This window comes from Hyaena hyaena, unplaced genomic scaffold, assembly GCF_003009895.1.
Source record: "Hyaena hyaena isolate Hyena2069 unplaced genomic scaffold, ASM300989v1 scaffold_363, whole genome shotgun sequence".
Classification (NCBI taxonomy): Eukaryota; Metazoa; Chordata; class Mammalia; order Carnivora; family Hyaenidae; genus Hyaena; species Hyaena hyaena.
The window spans coordinates 1,561,213-1,584,022 of record NW_024080995.1 but is presented as its reverse complement, the minus strand read 5'-3'; the positions used below and the strand labels follow the sequence as shown (position 1 = coordinate 1,584,022).

Here is a 22,810-nt window from a genome sequence, read left to right as displayed (position 1 = left end):
AAGATCATTTGTTAAAGAGATACTATAGAGCATTGGTGGGCACATTTCTTCTGTAAAGAGCCAGATAAAAAAAATATTTTGGCCTTTGAAGGACATAGAATCTCTATGACAACTATTCAACACTGTCACTGCAGACTAAAACTGACATAGACAATATGTAAATGAATAAGCATGTCTGTGTTGTAACAAAATTTTGCTTATAGAGCCTAAAATTTAAATTTCATACAATTTCTATGTGCCATGAAATATTATTCTTCCTTTTAGTTTTTAAACATTGAAAAAATGTGATAAAAACCCAACCTTCCAACTTGTGAGGCCATACAAAAATGGGTAGTATGCTGGATTTGACCCATGAGCCAAAGTTTCCTGATCTTTGCTATAGTTGCTGGTCCTATTATATCTGACCATAATGCAATGGGGCCAGTCCTTTCAATTGGCTTGTTCCGTTCCAGCTTCATTTTTATTACTGTTAATTTAATTTAATCATACCCTATTTACTAGTATGACTTGATATTTAAGAGATATGAAAACCACATATTTACTTCATATGCCATCACCATCAAAATGAGAGAATAAAGTAGGAAACAAAATAAATATTGCAAAAAATATAAATATGGGCATATCTGTCAGGGAAATTGAAACAATATTTCCTTTTATTTTCTGTTGCCTTTCCAGTAGTAATAATCAAAATTCTATTGCAGTTAATAGTTTTATGTGTAATTAACCCTATAATTATAAAATAAATTATTGTCATCATATAACAATTTTCTATGCAGAATTTTCAAGGTGTGGACATGTGACTACGTACCACTAGGTTTCCAATGACCATGACCATCATGTAAACAATAAGGCACATGGCTTGACCAGCGACCTCCATACAGTCCCACATGGTTTCTATCCACTCTCCACACAGCACACGGAAGACAATCAGGAAGGAATGGAAGAAGTCATTCATGTGCCAGCGTGGGAGTGTACAGTCTTCGTTGATCTTGCAGACACATTCTTTGTAGCTTTTACCGAAGAGCTGCATGCCGACTACAGCAAAAATGAAGACGATGATGGCCAACACCAAGGTGAGGTTACCCAGAGCTCCCACTGAGTTGCCAATTATCTTAATCAGCATATTCAGTGTTGGCCAAGATTTTGCCAGTTTGAACACTCGAAGCTAAAAGTAAATGCAAAGCTTAATGTTAATTATTATGAAATTTTTCTATGTTTCCAATCTTGAGTTTTGTTCCAAATTTTAAATTCTAAAATATTGTCATCATTACCTAGCTAAACTTGATTATTTCTGTTTTTACTTTCAGCTATTTTCAATATTATTGTTATTTTGTTATGCTTGTCACAATATAATTACCACACATATTCTGAAGGATTGCTATAAAAGCCTCTTATAATGATTTCAGATACCATTCCCTTTAGAATTGATAATTTATCTTTAAGTCTATTTTTAGATAATTAAAAAAATTTAATTTGAAAATAGTCTGATACTTTTATATACTTTTTCATGCCACCATAGGGATAAAGTCTAACATGTTAGTATGGAGTTTCCTCAAAAAGTTAAAAATAGAACTACACTATGACTCAGCAATTGCACTACTAGATATTTATCCAAAGGATACAAAAATACTGATTCAAAGGGGCACATGCACCTCAACATTTACAGCAGCATTATCAACAATAGCCAAATCATGGAAAGAGCCCAATTGTTCATCAGCTGATAAAGAGATGTGGTATATGTACATTTATACAATGGAATATTATTCAGCCATCAAAAAGAATCAAATCTTGCCATTTGTAATAACATGGATGGAGCTAGAGTGTATTATGCTAAGTGAAATAAGTCAGTCAGAGAAAGACAAATACCATATGACTTCACTCATATATGGAATTCAAAATAGATGAACATAGAGGAAGGGAGAAAACAAAGAGAGGCAAGCAAACCATAAGAGACTTTTAATGACAGAGAACAAATGGAGGGTTATGGGGCAGGGGGAGGTGGGTAGAGGAATGGGCTAAATGGTTGATAGGTGTTAAGGAGAGTACTTGTTGTGACAAGTACTGGGTGTTATATGTTAGTGATGAATCACTAAATTCTATTCCTGAAACCACTATTACACTATATGTTAACAAGAATTAAAAAAAAAAAAAAAAAACCTTAAAAAAAAGCAACCATGTTAGAGAAAAATACTTTAAAAAGGCTTTACATTTTTTATATTTTTGGTAACATAAAACAATTATTTTGGGGACAATAGTTTGATCTTTAGTTATCAAACTCACAAAATAATGAAAATATTATAAGACTGAAATTCTGTAAACCATAAGCTTCTTACTGGGAAATAAATTATTGCCTTACTAGTAAAGAAATATTTTATTTACCCACTTCTATTATACTAGTATATAATTCAATATGTCTTCAAGATTCTAAAGTTAACTCAAATTAAGACTATGTCTTCCAGATGCTAAGATTAAAATATTCATGTGATTTTTGAGCTCTTTAAAAGCTTTTGCTATAGAATGAACTTGATTACACTAGACACCAAAACCTAATCTTGTCTTTTGATTTAAACATCTAAAAGATTTAAATAACAATACAAAGCCTTAGAAAGCCCCCTTTATATCTGGAACACAATGGTTTGGTTGGTCTATATTTACCAGTCTGAATGATCGCAGAACTGACAGTCCTTCCACATCTGCTAGAAAAAGCTCTACTAAACTTAGTGTCACAATAAGGCTGTCAAAAATATTCCATCCCACTTGGAAATACTCATATGGATCCATGGCAATAAGTTTTAAAACCATTTCAGCTGCAAAGATCCCAGTGAAGACCTAAATGAGAAATACAATGTTTTTTTTTTTTTCTGGTATTATTAGAAGTATAGAATCAAAGTAATGATGATTATGACTATTTGTTTAGCATCACTGTGCTTCAGACAATGTGCCAGATATTTTACAAATGTACATTATCTAATTTCATCCCATAAACCTGGTAACATTATTCCTATAGCTCCAATGTAAGCCTTACAAGGTTAAAAAGCTCTAAGTTTCTTGTCCATCTCATCTTCTTTAGACAGTATTTTAGAGGGATACATTAAAATTCCAGGTAAATAAAACCATGACAATCAACACAGATACTTTTTGAAAAAAAAAAATATGTGGGTCATACTCTGATAGAAAATGAAAAGGAAATATAGACTGACACTAAAATCTTGAGTCAGCCTTTTTGTCTAGTCTGACTACTCTTAGAGTAATAGAGAACATATTGACTCACTCTTTAAAGATTTATTAGCAGAAGAGGGAAAAGTATTTAATTGACACAGTGGGAGATAAAGTAAGACTTTCAAAGCTTTGACACAAAAGTGCATCACAAAACATCATTAATTCATGACACTGGTATCAAAGGACTAACTTAAAAAGACAACAGTGAAGGACCTGTTTATGAATCATTCAGGTTTATTTGGACTCAAAGAAGCTCACCAAAGAAGGCTCAAAGGGAAATGGTGAACTCTATATAAGTGTTGAGTCAATTTAAAAATGATGCAGCATCAAGAAGACAATCAGGGAGTACTCCACACCTAGGGTAGTGGCAATAGATAAGAAACACTGTAAATTCTTTTGGGGTTCACAGTGATGCAGTCAACTCAGCAAGAAGGTACTGATTTTCATGGCTTGTATCTCCATCAACAATTAGAAACTAGATAGGCCTGCCTTTTTTCCAAAGAGAAATAGGAGGAAAGAAGAATGCTCCTTCAGAGAGCATATGGGGTACATACATCTCAACTAAAAAATAAAGTATATGGGGAAGAAGACTGACTCAGATAGAAAGTCTTTGGCTTCAAAGATCAGTTGGCTTGGGACCATGGCAAAGGTAAAATTATCTTACACAGACATTCACAGACATCCAGAGTTATTCACTTCTGCCTACTTCATATAAATTCTCAGAAACTAGCACGTGTTTGCCATAAGGCAGTAATTAAGCTAGAATGTGACCAGCACTGCACATTTGAGAAATCAGTTTGGCATTCATTTTCCCAATAAGATCCTATATCTTCCTGAAACCTACAGACCATGAGTGCCCTTGGGTCTTCTGTGCCTAGTCCTACCATTTTAGTTTCTTGGTATTCTTATTCTTTAAGACTTCTTTCTGCTAGTTGATTTAAAGCATGATGATGATAATAATAACAACAAAAAGTTTAATTTGTTAATGACTTATGATATACCAGGCTAATAAGTAGACAGTATCTAATCCTCTTAACAATATGGTAAATGAAGTGTTATCATTATATTATAAATAATACATTATTTTTCTTATTTTGCAAATGAGGTATTATTATTACCTTATAAGTGAGAAAATTAAAGGCATATTTGTTCAAGGTCATATAAACAGTAAGGGGCAGAATCAGAATTTAATTCCAGGACTTTGGGACTCCAAAGGAACAGACACTTCACTATTATGTCAAAATAAACCATCCAGAGTTTTTTCTAAAAATATGTGGGGAGTATACTCATAAGACAGCTGCAATGTAATTATAAAATGGGTAAGTATCAAATTTTCAGAGTGTTGCTTCAAAGAGACACTTTGTCTTCAAAGAGACAAAAGTGTTGTGGAAAAAAACAAAAAACAGAAAACCAACACCATCAACTCTCAAGATGGTGACCCCCTTTGGAAATAGTATTGTTATAGACCTCTGCACTTCTGCAAAATTATTTTAACGTAGTATCACCAGAAACTTGACTCTGTACAATGATTCATATTGTGAATCCTGGATATAGATAACTGTGTAGCTACACATCCATCTGAGTTCCAAAAAAAAAAAAGAAGTGACAATCACGACATCCAAAGAGAAGAACTAGGGGTACAAAACACATTAAGAGACTCACCAAATTTCCCACAGTGAGTACATTTTTGAATTCATCAGTCATGGGATGATGTTCCATAGCCATAAACAATGTGTTCAAAACTATGCAAATAGTAATAGCAAGATCTACAAAAGGATCCATTACAATAAAATAGACAAGCTTTTTGAATTTTATCCAATATGGAGAACAATTCCAGATCAAGAATGTGTGTGCAAATCTGTACCACCAAGGTGGACATTTTTGTCTGGATTCTTCAAGTTCTGGGGGGAAAACCAACAGAAAATATGAAGTCAATCATTTGTTTATTTTATTCCTAACAAGGTAAAAATCAGCAGTAGACTTTAACACTGAAACAAGTCTTCTGTTTGGACTTTGCAAATTTAACAGTACTGTTTCTATGAAAGCATAGCATATTATATAAAAATCTTCTATCATGATGTTCACTTACTAGAGCAAGCATAATTTAGGGGAAGGCAGTGAAATTAATGGCCCAAAGATGATAAAGGCAACTCCTAGAGAAACATACATCTAATATGTGATGGAAAACAGGAGAACCTACGTTTTCTTTTTTCTTTTTCCTTGTATATAGAGAGAAAGGACATTAGGGAGAGAGAGGCAGAAGGAGAGGGAGAGAGAATCTCAAGCAGGCTCCACGCAAAGTGTGGAGCCCCAATTTGGACTTGACCTCACGACCTGGTGATTCTGATCTAAGCAGAAATCAAAAGTTGAACACTCAACCGACTGACCCACCCAGGTACCCCATAAATCTATGTTTTCTTAATGGAAAAATATATATTTTCCACCAGTATATGTACTTTTACAGGTGAAAAGAATCTCAGAAACAAGGGACTAGAAATAATTTATGGAATGGCTCATTCAATAGATATATTATGCCATAGTCTTTTTTATTTCTCAACATTAAGTTTAGGAGGTGGTGGAAGCTTTGTCTGAGGCATCATGGTATGAAAGGATAAGATGGGATCTGGGACATATTATAGGGGGAGAAGGTGGGAGTCAGCACATTTTAAAAGTCGCCGCCCTTCATTCTCTTCTCAAGATCTAACCACTTGTTCTTATTATCTTCTCTAAATTTCTAAATCTCTAATGCCTTTTCATAATAATCTTTTAAAAAAAATTTTTTTTAAGGTCTTTATTTTTATTTTGAGAGACAGAGAGCGAGCAGGGGAGGGGCAGAGAGAGAGAGGGAGACAAAGGATCCCAAGCAGGCTCCAGGCTCTGAGCTAGCTGTCAGCACAGAGCTCAACGTGGGGCTCAAACCCATGGACTGTGAGATCATGACATGAGCTGAAGTCGGACACTTAACTGACTGAGCCACCCAGGTGCTCCACCTTTTCATCATAATCTTAACAGATGTTATGTCACAGATTACCATTTTATAATTTTGGTGAATGTGCTCAGAGGCAGGCATTTATAAACATCTGGAAGTATATATTGTTTTCTTGCATATTAGTTGATAAACTCAGAGACCAGTTTAAGTTTCTAAGATTATATAATGAGAGAACAACAACACAGCCCTGGGTTAACCTAGCTTTCTTTTATTTATTACCATTAAGTATTTATATTTGAAAAGTCATATCACCCAATATCTTTAATCACACATAAAAAACTTTATCAAGTTTTTTAAGCAACATAAAGACAATTCCACTAGTATCCACTGGTTATCTTTACCATTGTTTATGACCATTTTTTATTCTTTGAATCCTTCCTAAGAACTTTACATACCTATTTAAGGCTAACCAAGGTTTATCTAAATTTTATTTAAAAATCTGTATGGGTAAGAGAGCATTATTACATACCTTCTACAGTGTTTGTTAATATGCTTACTCTACTCATTGCTCTTTGTCTCAGATGGGGATCATTCAACATCTCTTCAGAAAGGATGTAAGAACTAGAACGTCTTTTCTTGTGTATTTGATTGGTTGTCCCCTGAAAGAAAAAGGGAAGATTAATTAAAGTTTTAAGAATAGAATTCTAATAAATTATATATGTAGAATAAAATCTTGCTTAGGTAGCTGTAGTGAGTAAATAAAAGTAGGAACAAGCCTGCTGGGTTGTAATCATAGCTCTGCTATCTACTGGGTGTGTGTCACTGGTGAGTTACTTAACTCCTGTCTCAATTCTATCATTGGTAAAATGGGGATAATCATAACATTTGCCTCATATTCTTGCTTTGAGGATTAAAAGAATTAATGCTTAGGAAATAAAAAATAAAATACGTTGTTTTTCTTGTAATCACTTTCATCACCTATCTTTCTGGGTCTCGAATTCATTCAGGTAGTTTTACCATATAAGAGTCCCGCATGAAAACAGCTAAACATGTATGGCAGTGATGTGTGGTAAAGGGACAGAACCTCAGTATTCTCTGATAAATTTCTGTAAGTATTCTTTGTTGAGATGACAGCATTAATGGCAGCGACTATAATGGTGGTTTCTTACTACCAGGGAAGATCGCATGAATTGCTCTGAGTGGATGAGGATAAGTGACTCAGTGTGAAAAGGATGATGGAGACTAGTGGGCACTGTAGCAAAGTGGAGAATGTAAGCTCCATCTGAAAGAGGTGACCACTACTCAGCTCTAAAGGATTGTTGCCATGCAGGAGTATGAGCTCAGTCTTACCAGGTGTACTCATTTTTGTGTGAAAATGTCTTGTGTTTAAATCTTGGCAACTAATTCAAAATTAAGACAGTGTGCTGGTTCAGTGCAGGCCAACAACATACATATATAGCTCACACACACATATACACACAAACAACTATACAACTCTACATGTATCACCTATCTATCTTTTTAGGTGTGGTATGTATGGGATTTATGTATGTATGAATATACACACCCCATTTTACAAAAACATAAATACAGCTCTAGAGTCTTAAAGTTGTATAGTTGTTTAGATATAGTTATATATGTGTGTATATCAAAACATGGACACATGGGCATAAATGTATGCATGTATGTCTGTCTGTATGTGTATGTCTGTGAACAGATACACATACACATATCTGTAGCTGGCTTTTTATGGAGAATTTTCTATTGGATACAGTCTCTAATTTACTGACTTTCCAGAAACAAAAATTTTTCTACAAGTCAAACAAGAATAACACATTCTTTTTCATGTAGACATGTTTTAGTTGTCAAAGTTGTGTTATTTGTCATACATTCTTTTCATCTAAACTGTACCTTTTGCTACACTGCCATGTTTATTGCATTTCTGTTGGATCTTAGAGTATCCTCTAATTTTGTAGTTTATTTCAGGATTTATGGTAATAACTTATATTTCTATGCTAAAAGTAAAGTCTTACATGAAAACATTTCGTTTAAAAATATGAAACAATATCCAAATCTGATATAAATTATATATTTCACAGATAATACATCACTGAAAAGCAAAACACGGCCAAGATCTGATTCTATAGAATTTAGCATGCTCATTTGATAAAGAAAAATATCTTGACTGAAGGCCCAAAGCTCATGCAAGGCCCAAAGGATCATGCAAGCACAGAGGTCACTTGTTAACTAAAAAGCACATGCAGTCATTCCAAATGAAATATGTATGTGGCCATGACTTTGATGGAACTTGATTCTCACTAAAAATATTATATTGTCTGAAAACATGAATATATGAATACCTAGCAAGAGTTCAAAGCTTGTTAGGTTAGTCAGAGACCTACTGATATTTAGTACCACAATGTAACATAGTGAGTGGTCTAAAGAGGTAACCTAGAAACTAAAGAAACCAGAAAGATCTCACTTTCAAGTCTAATTGGATGCTTCCTCTAATGACTTAATTACTTCTAAACGCTTGAAATTGTTCCCTTGGAATGGTTGTTTTGTTTTTGCTTTTATGTGTATATGTTTGTATTAATGTATACAGTTTGGTTATTACATTTTTATTGGTAGGTTCCAGACAGAGGGCTTTTTTTTTTTGTTTTTGTTTTTTTTAAAATGAACACTGTAAGTTTCATTTATATACGGGGCGGGGGGAAGCATAACTATTCTAAATTATTTCTAAGTTTCAGGGTGACTGGATGGCTCAGCCAGTTAAGTGTCCAACTTTGGCTGAGGTCATGATCTTGCAGTTTGTGAGTTCGAGATCCATGTTGGGCTCTGTGCTGACAGCTCAGAGCCTGGAGCCTGGTTCAGATTCCATGTCTCCCTCTCTTTGCCCCCTCCCCTGCTCACACTCTCATTCGGTCTCTCAAAAATAAATAAACATTAAATTATTTCCAGGTTTAAAAACCTACCACACATTGGGGAGAGAGCAAACATGTGGTGGGCTAAGAGCACAAGCTCTGAAACACAAGGCCTCTGGTTGAACTTCAGGACCACTGTTTATTAGCTGAGTGAACTTGGAGAAATTGCTTTACTTCTCCATGTCTCAGTTTCCCCCTACGTAAAAGCGGGATGATAATAATATATCACCTTACAGGGCTATTATAAATCCTAAACACGTTTGCTATTATTATTATTATTATGAAAACTCAGGATTCCTTACACAAGATATATATTAAACAGTGTCTTCAAAAAGATAGCAGTAGGTGGAAAGAATCCAAATTTCTTAGAGAAGTGGGACTTATTTCAACTAATAAGATCAGCATAATCAGTGCATTTTCTGTGCTGAGATATATGTATATGTGTATATATATATATGTATATATATTATACAATGTTTTCTAAGGGATGGTTTATAATATTGAAGTGAATATGAAGGAATGGCTAAGTTCCTTTTTTAAAAAAATGGAGTTTTAAATATATTTGAATTATATAGCTATAGCATATCCCATGAGGATTACATTAATGATGTAAAGGTGTGTTTCTGCAGTAGCGGTATTGCAAAATGCAGAGCCATTCACAGGACCCAAGAAGGCCCCTCTAGCAGATGGACTGATGCAAGAACAAGGGCCGAGCCAGGCCTGAGCTATTCAAAACGTCCTTACGCTGTCATCAGAAGTTGCCTTATCTATTATCACCTCTGGCAGAAGCTGTCCATTGGGGAGCATGAGGGCTGAGGGTCCATCAACCAGGGAGACCACACCATTGCAGTCCACGGCACTGTGCATCTTCCCATTCACTGGCAGCACCGGGGGGGACCTACTGGCTTGGCTGATGTTACTGCTGCGCCGCTCCCGAGGTCTGTGGGGCACAAACAATGAGCCCCTCCTGCTCTCACTGTCCCCGAAAATGCTATGCTCGTCATCGGCAAATTCAGTCTCAGATCCAATGTCTTTCCCACGACCTTTGAAACTAAAAAGACTCGTTCTGCTGCTGCGCCTTGCAGAAAACAAGGAGCCTCGGATGCTGAGTGGTGACTGCAGAGGGAAAAAAGAAGATGACATGTAGCCATGTATCTGCTGAAGCACCTAAGAACAGAAGAGCACGTTACTGCCTCTGAGACCACTGAGCTGAGGCTGGGTGGCTCTGTACTGTTTTGAAAGAAACATATTAAAAAACAAAGCAATTCAGCAGGAAGACAAATTCTTCCAAATAAGGGATGAAAAGACTGGATGAATCCATCCCTTCTGGAGCAGGTAAATTATTTATTACCGCACATGTCTTTCCTACTCTGACCTAGAGTGATCTCTCCATTCTTTCTATGCCCTTCATTTTGCTACAAAGAACATATGACTTATAAAAAGCATTTGGTATTCATACCTGTCATTTAGTTTTTCATATATCAATCCCTAAGTTCCATAAGTAATTGACACTTTCTTGAGGCCAAAGACCACATTGTGTGCTTCTTTGCATTCCATTGCTTACCACTCCACTTTACATGTTGGAAGCTCAGTCAAGGTATATTAAGAAAGAACTTTAAATGTCAGTGAGTTTACAAGTCACATAATACTAGGATTTGAAAAAGAGATTGCCCAACACCGAAGAGGAGGAAGTGTCACATTTATTGGATTCATGGCCAGGATAAACCGTGTCCATAAACCAAACTGAATGGTTGTTCTTTGGAAAGTGTCTAATTCAATAAGTGTTAGTGCTTCCTATGTAAAGGACAAAGTGGCAGGCACTCTGAGTAATGGAAAGCGAGTATAACAAAGTCTTTGCCTTAATCCAGTTTGCTTTGCTCTTGTCATATTTATTTTTATTGATATCACATATTTTCAAGTTCTGTCTCTCCAGCTAAATTATAAAATCTTTGAAGGTAGGGACTCTGGTTTCTATGTCTATCTGGCAGTACCTTACAGATGTAAGTAGTAGAAGGTAGAAATTTTATTGTTTTTCTGATTTTTTTCTTTATTTTTATTTAAATTCAAGTTAGATAACATACAGTGTAGTCTTGGCTTCAGGAGTAGAACCCAGTGATTCATCTCTTACATATGACACGCAGTGATCATCGTGAAAAGTGCCCTCCTTAATGCCCATCACTCATTTAAACCATCCCCCCACCCACCTCCCCTCCAGCAACCCTCCATTTGTTCTCTGTATTTAAGAGTCTCTTATGGTTTGGCTCAATTTTAAATGAAGACATAAATGAGAAGGATAGAAATTCAGAGTAAGGACCAAAGAGCAGATTGAAGAAGTGGTGAGGGCAATGGCAAATTTGTGGGATACGTGGCATCTGAGCTTTTGAATGAAGAATGGGTGCTACCATACCAGGTGGGAAACAAAGAGGAAAATCACCCCACGTAGAGAACACCACAAGTCCTAGGTAATAAAGGTACAGGGCATGTATGTATGAGTGAATAATCATGGTGGACTGAGGGTATATGAAGGTAGAGAAAGGTCAGAAGTGAGGCTGAAGCCAGTCCACAACATGGATAAGATGTGGGTCTTGTTCTGTAGTCAGTAGTTATTCAACACAATTGGGTTTTTGGGGTTTATTTTTTGGTTTGATTTTTGGTTTGTTTGTTCTTCAAGCTGAGCCAAGGGAAAGTTCATTTTGTAAAAGGGATTCAGGAGTGTTGTATGAGAGAAAACAGGCAAGTATTTAGGAGAATAGAAGCAACTGTTCCTCTTAGAGGTCGATAGGTAGGGAAACCTGAGATATGGAGGTTTCAGTGGAAAGAGAAATAAGAAAAAAGGAAAGAGATATTTACACCAGCAGAAATAACAGACTGCAACTAGTTATTAGTAGTGGATGCTATTAGGGGTGGAGGCTATCAAGTGTCTCCAAACTTTCCAGCTTGTGCACTGATATTCTTGGTGTATCATTACTTACGGTGGTGAAGAAAAGTGGAGAACCTGGTCTGGGATTAGTTTTTAACCAATGAGATATTAAAAAATACAGACTAGACAAAAATGTAAAAGTTAATATGTAGTAGAAATAATTTCTTCATTTCTACGACAATTCTCACAAATATATTGTTCTGAAAATGTGTTTATTGGAGAAGACATGACAATACTGAAAGTAGAGGCTCCTTCAAAAATGGTCCAAGTTAAAAGGAAAACTATGGACATCTGTGTTTCTTTCCATAATGTCCAACAGTAAGTTTTTAACTAAAAACATACCAGTGAAATCACTCATTCTCCTCTCCTAAGATCCTGTACTTCAAAATAAAACATTTTGCTCTATAATCCTAGCCCTGGCACTAAGCATTTGATAGGTGCTGTGGTACCTGATTAGGGGTAGACAATCTCTTTTCACGTGCTCGCCTATGGCCTTCGACACCAAGGTGGAAACTTTTTCTCCTGATACTCTCCTCTGACTCCGATTTGGACAATTTCTCATTGTCTCCCTTTTCTTCCCCACTGGCGAGCTTCTTTTGATTCTTTTTCTTTCTTCTGTTTCTTCTTTCTTTAGCACTTTTAGAGCTTAGTTTGGATGTTTCAGAAGAACTCTCAGAGAAGCCCATAATTCTGCTTCTCCCGATACTTGTGTATTCAGCTGCTGCCAATGCTATTGCCTGTTGGACCAAGGGGTCACACACATGGTAAGTCATTTCCAAAGTCTGGGAAACTCTATTGTGGGGCACCTCTCTACCATGAATTTAATTACACTGTGCATATGATCATGTCCCTTGTACATCATGTCTTTTTCTTTGTATTGTGACTAGAGAGCTTACAAAGCATATATTTATTGGTTCTCTTGCATTAGGATAAGACCCCATTTCACTTTGGAATTAAACTATTATACACTATTCCTATATTTATGGTAAAAATTTAAAATAGTATATGTAAAAGTTTTATTAGGTAATTCTGGAACATAAAACTCACATAAACCATACAATAAGAAAATTTATACATCTTTTTCAGGTAATTAACTCTATAAAATCAAAAGTCAGGCACTCAGTTTAATGAAATCTGAATTGTCTGAAAATAAAAATGAATTATTATAAAATGAATTTCAAGAAAATGAGAGACTTCTAAGGGTTTCCTGGAAAATTCTTGGGATGACCTAGTGTTAGCCCTTTTAAAATAAGTTTTTATTACTTAAACATTCCTTGTAAAAGTTTGGAAAATAAGGACATGTGAATAAAAAATAAAAATCATTTAATCCTAAAATCCAGAAATAATTGGTGCATTTTTCCAATATAAAAATTTTAAATTGTTTGTATATTATGCTCAATTTTATATCCTACTACTTGATACATTATATTAAAACATTTCATTGTCATTATAATATTTTTAAAGCACATCATTTTTATGGGTGAATAATACTCCAAAACCCAAAAATATCATAACTCTCCTTATCAATATGTAATTAAAAATCTTATATGCTTTCTGATTTTAATATTATCAAAATACTACACTGAACATCTTTCTTTTTCAAAGTTTTCTTTATATATTACTACCTTCCCCTTAATAAGTTGAAGATATTTAACTAGGTTGAACCATCAAACAAATTTTATTTATTTTTATTTTTTTTTGAAAGTTCATTTATTTATTTAGAGAGAGAGAGAAAGAGTAGGGAAGTGGCAGAGAGAAAATCCCAATCAGGCTCTGCACTGTCAATGCAAAGCCCAATGCAGCACTCAAACTCACAATCCATGAGATCATGACCTGAGCAGGTTGGATGTTTACTGACTGAGCCACCCAGACACAGCCAAACAAATTTTAAACTCCTGCATAATATTTAAATTTTTGGTTCTCTTGGTACAAACCTCAAATTTTTCCACTGAAGTAACTTTTTGGAGAGAGGAGTAAAGAAGAATCCTCAAAAATTTGTGCCTTATCCTAAAATATCTAAAACCATAACTTTTTTTTAACATATCATGTTTTTTATCTTAAAAGTTCTTGACACGTTAATGAAAATTGATGCACATTTTGCTTTACTCCATAGAGTATCTGTTATCTTTAACATTTAAATAATTTTCCCTCAGCTTTGGTATGAAATTGTTACTCTGGGGAAACACATCATATATGTTTTGGGACTTTGCATAATGCTATACATACTGAGGAATCATGGATAACAGGTTTAGGAGGAATGGCTTAGAATATTCTTGGTGCTAGAGTGAGCTGATTATCTGGAAAGGTAGAATGTGACAGATGCCAATTCTAACTCAATCCATAAGTGGTTCTTTGATCACCTCAGAATGAAAATTCAGTTTATACTTCAAAATCCAGTAAGGAAAAATCTCCCTGGGGAAGGCCACAGAGCCTCTGTATGAGCCTCTGCTATTGCCCTTTCAATTTCTACTCCTAGGGAGAATTTTAAACCAAACAATAATACCTCAGCTTCTTCTTGCTCTTTTTTAAGACGATCTAACATCTGTTGAAATTCTAATTCCTTTTGCCTTGCTTCTTCGATGTTTGCCTGGTTCTGTTCCTCATAGGCCATGGCAACCACAGCAAGGATCAAGTTTATTAGATAAAAGGAGCCCAGAAAAATCACCACAACAAAGAATATCATGTAAGTTTTTCCAGCAGCACGCAGTGTCTAGGGAAAAATAGAAATCATTATTTTAATAACACAAAGATTTTTGGTAGATTATCTCAACTTTAATTGCATATTAGGCATGGGGAAGTTGGGGCAGTTCAGTATAATCTCATGTCATCAAAAATATAAAGGAATAAAATTATACCTCCATGGAAAACAATCAGTATTTAAAATACACACTTTTTCACTACAAAGGATATAGCAATCTATTAAACTTGTATTAAAATCAAGTACAGCTCTTCACTATTTTTAGGAATAATAATCATGGATTTAAAAAATGTTTACTCGGGCACCCTCCTACACTGTTGGTGGGAATGCAAACTGGTACAGCCCCTCTGGAAAACAGTGTGGAGGTTCCTCAGGAAACTAACAATAGAACTCCCCTATGACCCAGCAATAGCACTGCTAGGAATTTACCCAAGGGATACAGAAATGCTGAGGCATAGGAGCACATGTACCCCAATGTTCATAGCAGCACTCTCAACAGTAGCTAAAACATGGAAAGAGCCTAAGTGTCCATCAACGGACGAATGGATCAAGAAGATGTGGTTTATCTATACCATGGAATACTACATGGCAATGAGAAATAATGAAATCTGGCCACGTGTAGCAACACGGATGGACCTTGAGGGTGTTATGCTTAGCGAAATAAATCAGGCAGAGAAGGACAAATATCATATGTTTGCACGTATAGGAGGATTAGGAGTAACTTAACTGAGAACCATAGGGGAGAAGAAGGGGGGAAATGGTGGGGGAAAGGGAGAGAGGCAAACCATGAGAGACTCTTGAATGCTGAGAAACAAACTGAGGACTGATGGATGTGGGAGGGAGGGGGTAGATGGGCATGGAGGAGGGCTCTTGTGGGGATGAGCACTGGGTGTTATATGGAAACCAACTTGACAATAAAATATTTGTAAGAAAAAAATAAAATATAAAATGTTTACTTACTTATTTTTGAGAAAGAGAGAGAGAGGGAGAGAGACAGGGGCAAATATAGGTGAGAGAGAATCCCAAGTAGACTCCATACTGTCAGCACAGAGCCTGATGTGAGGCTCCAACTCACAAACTGTGAGATCATGGCCTGAGTCAAAAACCAAGAGATGGACCCTTAACTGACTAAGCCATCCAGGTGCCCCAGTCCTGGGTTTTTTTAATCTGCAGTCTTAAAATTACAAAAAAACAAGCTATTCCGCGCATTTTCAAATTAGAGGACCAGATAGTATTTACAGTCCCTTTCACTGATAAAGGAAAGATCATTGATGACGTAATGTTCACACAAAGTAGAGAGCCTAACTGAATCATCTTATCTGCTCATCTACTCTTACTTTTAATTAACATGTATTAAAAATCTTTGAATGCAGCATATGGTAAAAAAATTCAAATGGTATAAAAAGACATTACATGAAAAATATCTCTCTCCTATCTCTGATGCCTACTCATTTTCCATTTCCATAAGTTATCATTGTTACGATTTCTTCTCTTTGATAATTTTTTAGTAGTGGAAGTTTTGGCTAATGGGTATATTCACTTTAATGTTCATAGAAGTTCCTGTGTTGTGCTTGGCTGTGGTTCCGAGAGACGTGAGAGTAAGTCTACCTCCCCAAGTCCCAGCCAGAAGCATCTCTCTTTTGGTCTCCATCATTCTAACAGGTAAAAAAATTAGCTGTCATTCTCGTTTTAATTTTCATTTCTCTAATTTTGAGTAAAAGTGAGCTTCTTTTTGCATATTTAAAGTTGTTTCTACTCCTTTTTTCCTTGGAAGTGTATCTTTACGTAATTTCTATATTCCTTTATAATATTAGGAATGAAGTAAACATAAAACAGGCCAAAAGAAGAATCTGGCAATCCTAAGAAAAGTGATTCATTTTTATTTATAATACAGAATAATCATTCTCATCTCTTTCCTCTTGGGGTCGGGTGCTGAGAACATATAAGTGAAAGGATACAGCCCACAGGCCCAAAAGGATCACATTGGAGGAGGCGGCCATGTGAATTAATAATTACAGTACAAGTGATGGATACTATAAACAGAAATATTCAAAAGGCATAGAAGTCTAGGGGAAGGAGAAATTGAGTTGGGACAGGAAAACTTAGAGATGTGAATCAGGTCTTTAATTCTTATATTACCTTCCTAGAGCTGCCATAACAATGTTCTAGAGACCAAGCAGCTGAAAACAATAGAATTTTTCTTTCTCACAGTTCTAGAGGATGCAAGTCCAATATCAAAGTATTGGTGTCTTGGATTTCTCCTGACGTCTCTCTCCTTGGCTTGTCGATGGCTGCCTTCCCACCGAGTGCTCACAGGGTCTTCTCTCTGTGTCCCAGTGGGCACATTTCTGGTGTCCCCCAGGAACTAATCTCATCTTCTTTTAAGGACACTAGTCAGGTTGGATTAGGACCCATCATGATGCCTCATTTCAATTTAGTCAACTCTTTAAATCCCTGACTCAAAAAATCATCTAAGGCATTGGGAGTTATGACTTTAACGTATAAATGGGAGGGGGTACAATGCAATTCATAGCAACTGTACATGGGATTTCACAAAAATAAAATATGATGAACCTACAAGAGCCTGGTATTGAGGGCATGCATTGCAAGCAGCGTGGCAAAAGCAGAAAACAGTGTGCACAGGAAAGCTATAAGAGACCATGGCCGTGTGTCTCCTGCTATTTCCTTAGGATGCTATATTCAGAAAGTGGGGGAAAGGGAACTGGAGATCAAACAAGCCAAGAAAGGATAAGATAACAAATTATAATTTTCAGAATTATCCACGCTAATAGTGCTGGAAGTAAAGACATATCTAATTTTAGTGATGAGCCAAAAGGGTTTTGTCCTTTCTAAATTGACTAAAACATCTCATATAAAGTCTGGTAAGGAACATTCACCAGATTTTTATGCCATTCAAAAATGCAATGAATGTTTCTCTTGGCACTCACCTGTTGGTAAAGATTTTCCCAGTAATCCTGGGTCATTAGCCGAAATAAGGCCAAGAAGGCCCAACTGAAGGTGTCAAAGCTTGTGTAGCCATAATCAGGGTTTCTGCCAGCTTTCACACACTTGTACCCTTCCGGACACTGACTACATATGGAAAAAAAAAAAAAAAAAAAAACAACCCCACAAGTTAGAATGTTTCCCGGAGGGGAGTATTACAGAACAGTTATATATTCAAGGTTCCTTTTCTAGGGGGACAATATTGAATAATGATTAAGAATACATTATTGGGAATCAGGAAGAACTGGGTCTGCATCCCATCCCACTCTTTACTAGTTGGTGACTTCGTCAAATTACATAAATTCTTCAAGGCGTAGTTCACTCTTTCTGTGAGAAGATAAAATCTACCTCAAAAAGTAAGATTGTTGTTAAGTTTAAAGAAGATGATATATACAAATGGCCTAGCCTAGTTCCTCTATATAGAAAGCATTTAATAAATGGATGCTATTACCATCATCATCAAAACCTGCAAAGTCCATCCAGTGCCAAATAATAGTTCTTGCATCAGAAATATTGATGTATAGGCCTCCAGCAAAACTGGGTCCCTCCAAATTATTCTTGGAGTGAATTAGAATTTAAAAAGTAGCCAAAATAGAGCAGTTGTGTAAGTTCATAAATATTTGTAGCTGTATGATATTTTTCATTCTAAAAGTGGTGGACTGGGCACAGTTTCCACTGTCCTGCCCACTGCTTCCTTGTGGTGTGTTCAATAAACTTCTAACTCCTTTAAAAAAATAACAAAATAAAATAAAATTGATGGACTGGTATCATGAGCCATTCAATAGTGTTGTGAACTGTCTTTGGGAGCAGCAACCTTATTTGTTTATTCTTAATGTTCCCAGTGTACCCGGAGCCTGGTGAAGAAATATCTGGGCAAGGACAGAAATGAACTTGGTATATAGGAAAAACTGCAAGAAAGGTAGTTTGTATAGATAGGAGATTCTTAGGAGATTCTTAAAGTATCTTTACTCAAGTCCATGGGTTCCTTTTGTTTAGAGTGGCCAAAGTGTCACTGCAGTCAGTCATCCTATGAATCATTCTTGATTGGAAAATGAATAGAATTCGGGAAGAAAGAAAAGTTAATTCCAGAAAGAAGAAAGATTTGAAAATTATCCAGCCAATTTTCTGGAAGTAATTTTTCTACTTTCTTAAGACATATACAAATGACTTGTATCTTGTTTCAATTCAAGCACTACCTCCAGGTTTTGCTTTCAGAAATATGCATTAATTATAAATGTTTTAAAATTTCTCACTAAAAAACTGATTGAGTATGCTTTTCCTTTTTTTTGTAGCCTTTAGACTAAAAACAAAACAAATATTACTTACCCTGAATCTGTGCTTGTACCACAAAGGAGAGCATCTTTGGATCCCTCCAAGTAATAGAAATATCCTGTTTGTTTAGGAAGAAATTGAAGAATATAAGATTAGAGAATGTAAGCTTTAAGAGTGACACAGAAGTTAATTGGTATAGCCATATTCACACATATTCAGGCCTAGTCCTAGGCAATGTGCATTCATTTGTTTATTATATTCCCCTATATCCTCCCTCAAATATTTATTGATAACTTCTTATGGGCCAGGCAGTGAATAAAATAATAAAAAAAAAGATAAACAAGATCATTAGTTTTATGGATCTTTCTTTACATGTAGGTAAGCATGGAAATTGGGGATGGAGAAAGACAAGTAAATAAATAAACATACAAAGTATTTTTAGATAGAGATACATGCCCTATAGAAAATAAGACAATGTGACATAATGTGGTCAGGGAAGACCTTTCTAACGATATGACATTTGAACTGGAACCTAAATGCTGCAAAGAAGCCAGCCATCCAAAGACCCTGGTGAAGAGATACTCTGACAGAGGAAAAGGCAGGAGCAAAGGCGCTGAGGCAAATGTGAAGTTGGTGAATAGAATAAACAGTATGATAGCCAGCCTGGCTATAGGGTCGTGAGTGGAAAGAACTATAGTGGCAAAAGTAAAGCAGGATTTTAAGTATGATTAGAAGCAATAGAGGTAGCAATATGAGACAATAATCAATATTTTAAAATGTCACTATGGTTGTTTTATGGACTGTAGATTATAAGAAAGCAGGTGTGGAAGCAGGGATAGGAGTTAATTGACCATAGTGAGAGGAGATGTGGCTAAAATTCAAAGGGCATTAAACTGTTACACAACGCCAGTTAAGATTAATAGACTGACTTACACATCACTTTGTCTTACGTAAAAAATAAAAATCTTATAAGACACAAATAAAACAATAAAGCCTCTTAGTTTGAAGTGAAAATTTAGGTGAGCATGTACATGAAAAACTTTTTGTGGCAGAATGAGGATGGAGATTAAGATGCAATTTTTTTGTACATAAGCTTCCAAGGTATTTTGACTATGGAAGGATTACTTTAGAACTATCCTTTAAAGTAACTCTGGCTCACACCAGTCATTGAGGCATTTTTATAAGAAAGGGCTCTAGTGGGTGGCTCAGTTGGTTAAGTGTCTTATGCTTGGTTTCGGGTCAGGTCATGATCTCAGGGTTCATGGGTTTGAGCCCCACATTGGGCACTGAGTTGATAGCATGGAATCTACTTGGGATTCTCTGTTTCCCTCTCTCTCTGCCCCTCTCCTACTTGTGCTCACTGTCTCTCTTTCTCTCTGTCAGAATAAATAAAGTTAAAAAAAAAAAAAGAACAGGCTCTAGAGTTGCCTGTACTAGCACGCAGCAGGGTGAAGAGAATGATGACGTCAGTAGAAGAATGTCAGTATAAGAATGATGAAAAGTAAAGCAATGGCAATGGCTCACACTGATCTTATAGAATACTTTAAGATAATCCCTACACAGAAGCAGACATTAAATTATTGGAATAATTAGCCTCAAGAAAATTTAAGGTTCACATGTAAAGAAAAAATGCAATGCAACGATAAATAAAAACATACATCCACAGTAAAACTTACACATGAATATTCATAGCAGCATTATTCACAATAGTCCAAAAGTGGAAACAACACAGATGTTCATCAATTAGTGAATGCTTACACACAATGTAGTATACACATGCAAGGGAATGTTATTTAGTAATAAAAAGGAATGGACTACTGCCACATGGATGAAACCTGGAAACATGCTATATGAAAGAAGTCAGACACAAAGGCCACACATGGTATGATTTCATGTATATAAAATGCTCAGAATAGGTAAATCCATAGGGACAGAAAGTAGATTAGTGGTTGTCAGAGGTCTGGGGGAAGACAAAATGGACAGTAATTGCCAGTGAGTACAGGGTTTCTTTTTTAAAAATGTTTATTTATTTTGAGAGAGAGAGCATGAGCAGGGGAGGAGCAGAGAGAGAGGGATAAAAAGAATCCCAAGTCGGCTTTGCAATTCCACAAACCAGATCATGACCTGAGCCGAAATAAAGAGTTGGACACAACCGACCCAGCCACCCAGGTGCCCTGAGTACAGGGTTACTTTTGAGGGAGATAAAATTATTCTATAATTAGCGATGGTGTTTGGACAACTCTGTGAATATACTATAAAACACTGAACTGTATACTTTAAGAAGGGGGATTTTATGGTATGTGAATTATCTCAATAAAGCTCTTAAATGTAATGCAGTATAATAAAGATTGTGGAAAATAATAGATGAGCCTCAACCACACAGTAAAAGTCATATGGGGATAAAAGGAAATAGAAAATTGCAAAATCCACACACCTAAAATCTGGAACCAACATTCAGTCAAAAGCAGATTGGTACAGAATGGTAAAACATACTGGTGACCTAAACATTCTATGATTAGTTTTATCCAGCCTGGTTCAGAAAGACAGCTGGTAGCAACTATGTATGACTTGGGCTTTTGGAGTCAAGACTTTATTCCTCAACCAAGAGGCAATAATAAGTCAACTCTGAGAAAACTAGTGCTGGGGATTAGCTAGAGGCAGAGTGCCTGCAAGTGGCACACTGCATTCTGGGAGATTGTACTCTCTGGAATCCCCACAAGGAAAGTACCATAGATGAAGACAGAAAAAGCCCTGGTAGAGGTACAGATCAATATTGTGGTTTTTCCAGGAACTTTTCTGTTAAATGTCAAACATTCAGAAAACAGAAGTTGCTTTATCTCAACAGAACCACACCACATTCATGTAAATAGCTACTGAAAATATGGCTTCCAATTATGCACACGAGCCTTTCCTTCACCTGTGGCAGCAAGAAGGAAGTTTGAGGAGCATCGAAGTAGACAATGCTTGGCTTCAAAGGATATCTATAGATTGTAATTTTTTAAGCATGAGGTTAGACAGTGGTCTTCTTTGATAACAAATTTTGAAAGCACCTCTAAAGGTGATTTACTGTAGGCACCAGAAAACACTTTCAGAATATGTTGAGGCTTTCTATGTAGGCTGTCTTTACCATGGTAATTCTTTCATGTCTTCAAGCATCCCAATTCATTTACCTAACCATTTTCTCATACCTGTCAACTGACTCTTGGGTTCACTTCTTTCTTTGTCCAGTTTTGAATCCATAGACACTGATTATTATCATTCTCTTATAATTTCCTCAACTTCCAGGTATTTCTTTCAGTCTATCACACTAACCTGATGAAACCTTAACCCTACACATACTCTAATGTCCACCTTCTTCATACTTGTCCATGTGGCTGAATGTTATTGGAGAAACTCTCAAACCTAAGTGAATGATTGCATTTTAAATAAATGATCTCTGGTACCAAACTGCAATTCAAAATAGACTCCATGTCCCATTCCTTAGGATGACCACATAGTGCATTCTCCTCAAAACTTCTGTAGAATTTCCCCTTTCTCATTTATTTGCACTCCCAGCCAACTGTCCCATTTTATACCTTTCTGAGGCAATAAAAGCTACAGAGTTTGATTTAATTCTCTTCTGATAAGTCTGCAGCCTGCCCCTCCTCCACCTTTTCTCTTGCTTCAGTGGTGGAAATATCTCTTCTCTTTGCTCTTTCACTTTCTCCAGAACTTGACTTCTCCCCCTCTCTCCTGAATTATTCATCTATATTTTACTATTCACTCATTTCTACCACTAGAAGAACATCCCTTTCAAAATATGCCTTTTAAAAAAAATGCCAGTCATTGCCTCTATTAGTCTGCTT

The 22,810-nt window shown here is 36.0% G+C and overlaps 1 protein-coding gene across 3 annotated transcripts in view; it reads right to left on the bottom strand.

The window, feature by feature from the left end:
* SCN9A (sodium voltage-gated channel alpha subunit 9) overlaps positions 1-22,810 on the bottom strand; it is a 101,365-nt gene that overhangs the window by 64,812 nt on the left and 13,743 nt on the right. For 2 of the 3 annotated variants that reach the window (XM_039250142.1, XM_039250144.1), the window contains exons 7-15: positions 19,020-19,083; positions 17,639-17,780; positions 14,496-14,702; positions 12,442-12,729; positions 9,850-10,188; positions 6,678-6,807; positions 4,882-5,120; positions 2,656-2,829; positions 809-1,165 (exon numbers count right to left, since the gene is read on the bottom strand). In XM_039250142.1, coding sequence (XP_039106073.1) covers positions 809-1,165; positions 2,656-2,829; positions 4,882-5,120; positions 6,678-6,807; positions 9,850-10,188; positions 12,442-12,729; positions 14,496-14,702; positions 17,639-17,780; positions 19,020-19,083 — 1,940 coding nt within the window. Of the gene's footprint in view, positions 1-808; positions 1,166-2,655; positions 2,830-4,881; positions 5,121-6,677; positions 6,808-9,816; positions 10,189-12,441; positions 12,730-14,495; positions 14,703-17,638; positions 17,781-19,019; positions 19,084-22,810 lie in introns of all 3 variants that reach the window. The other variant, XM_039250141.1, reaches the window with a different exon arrangement.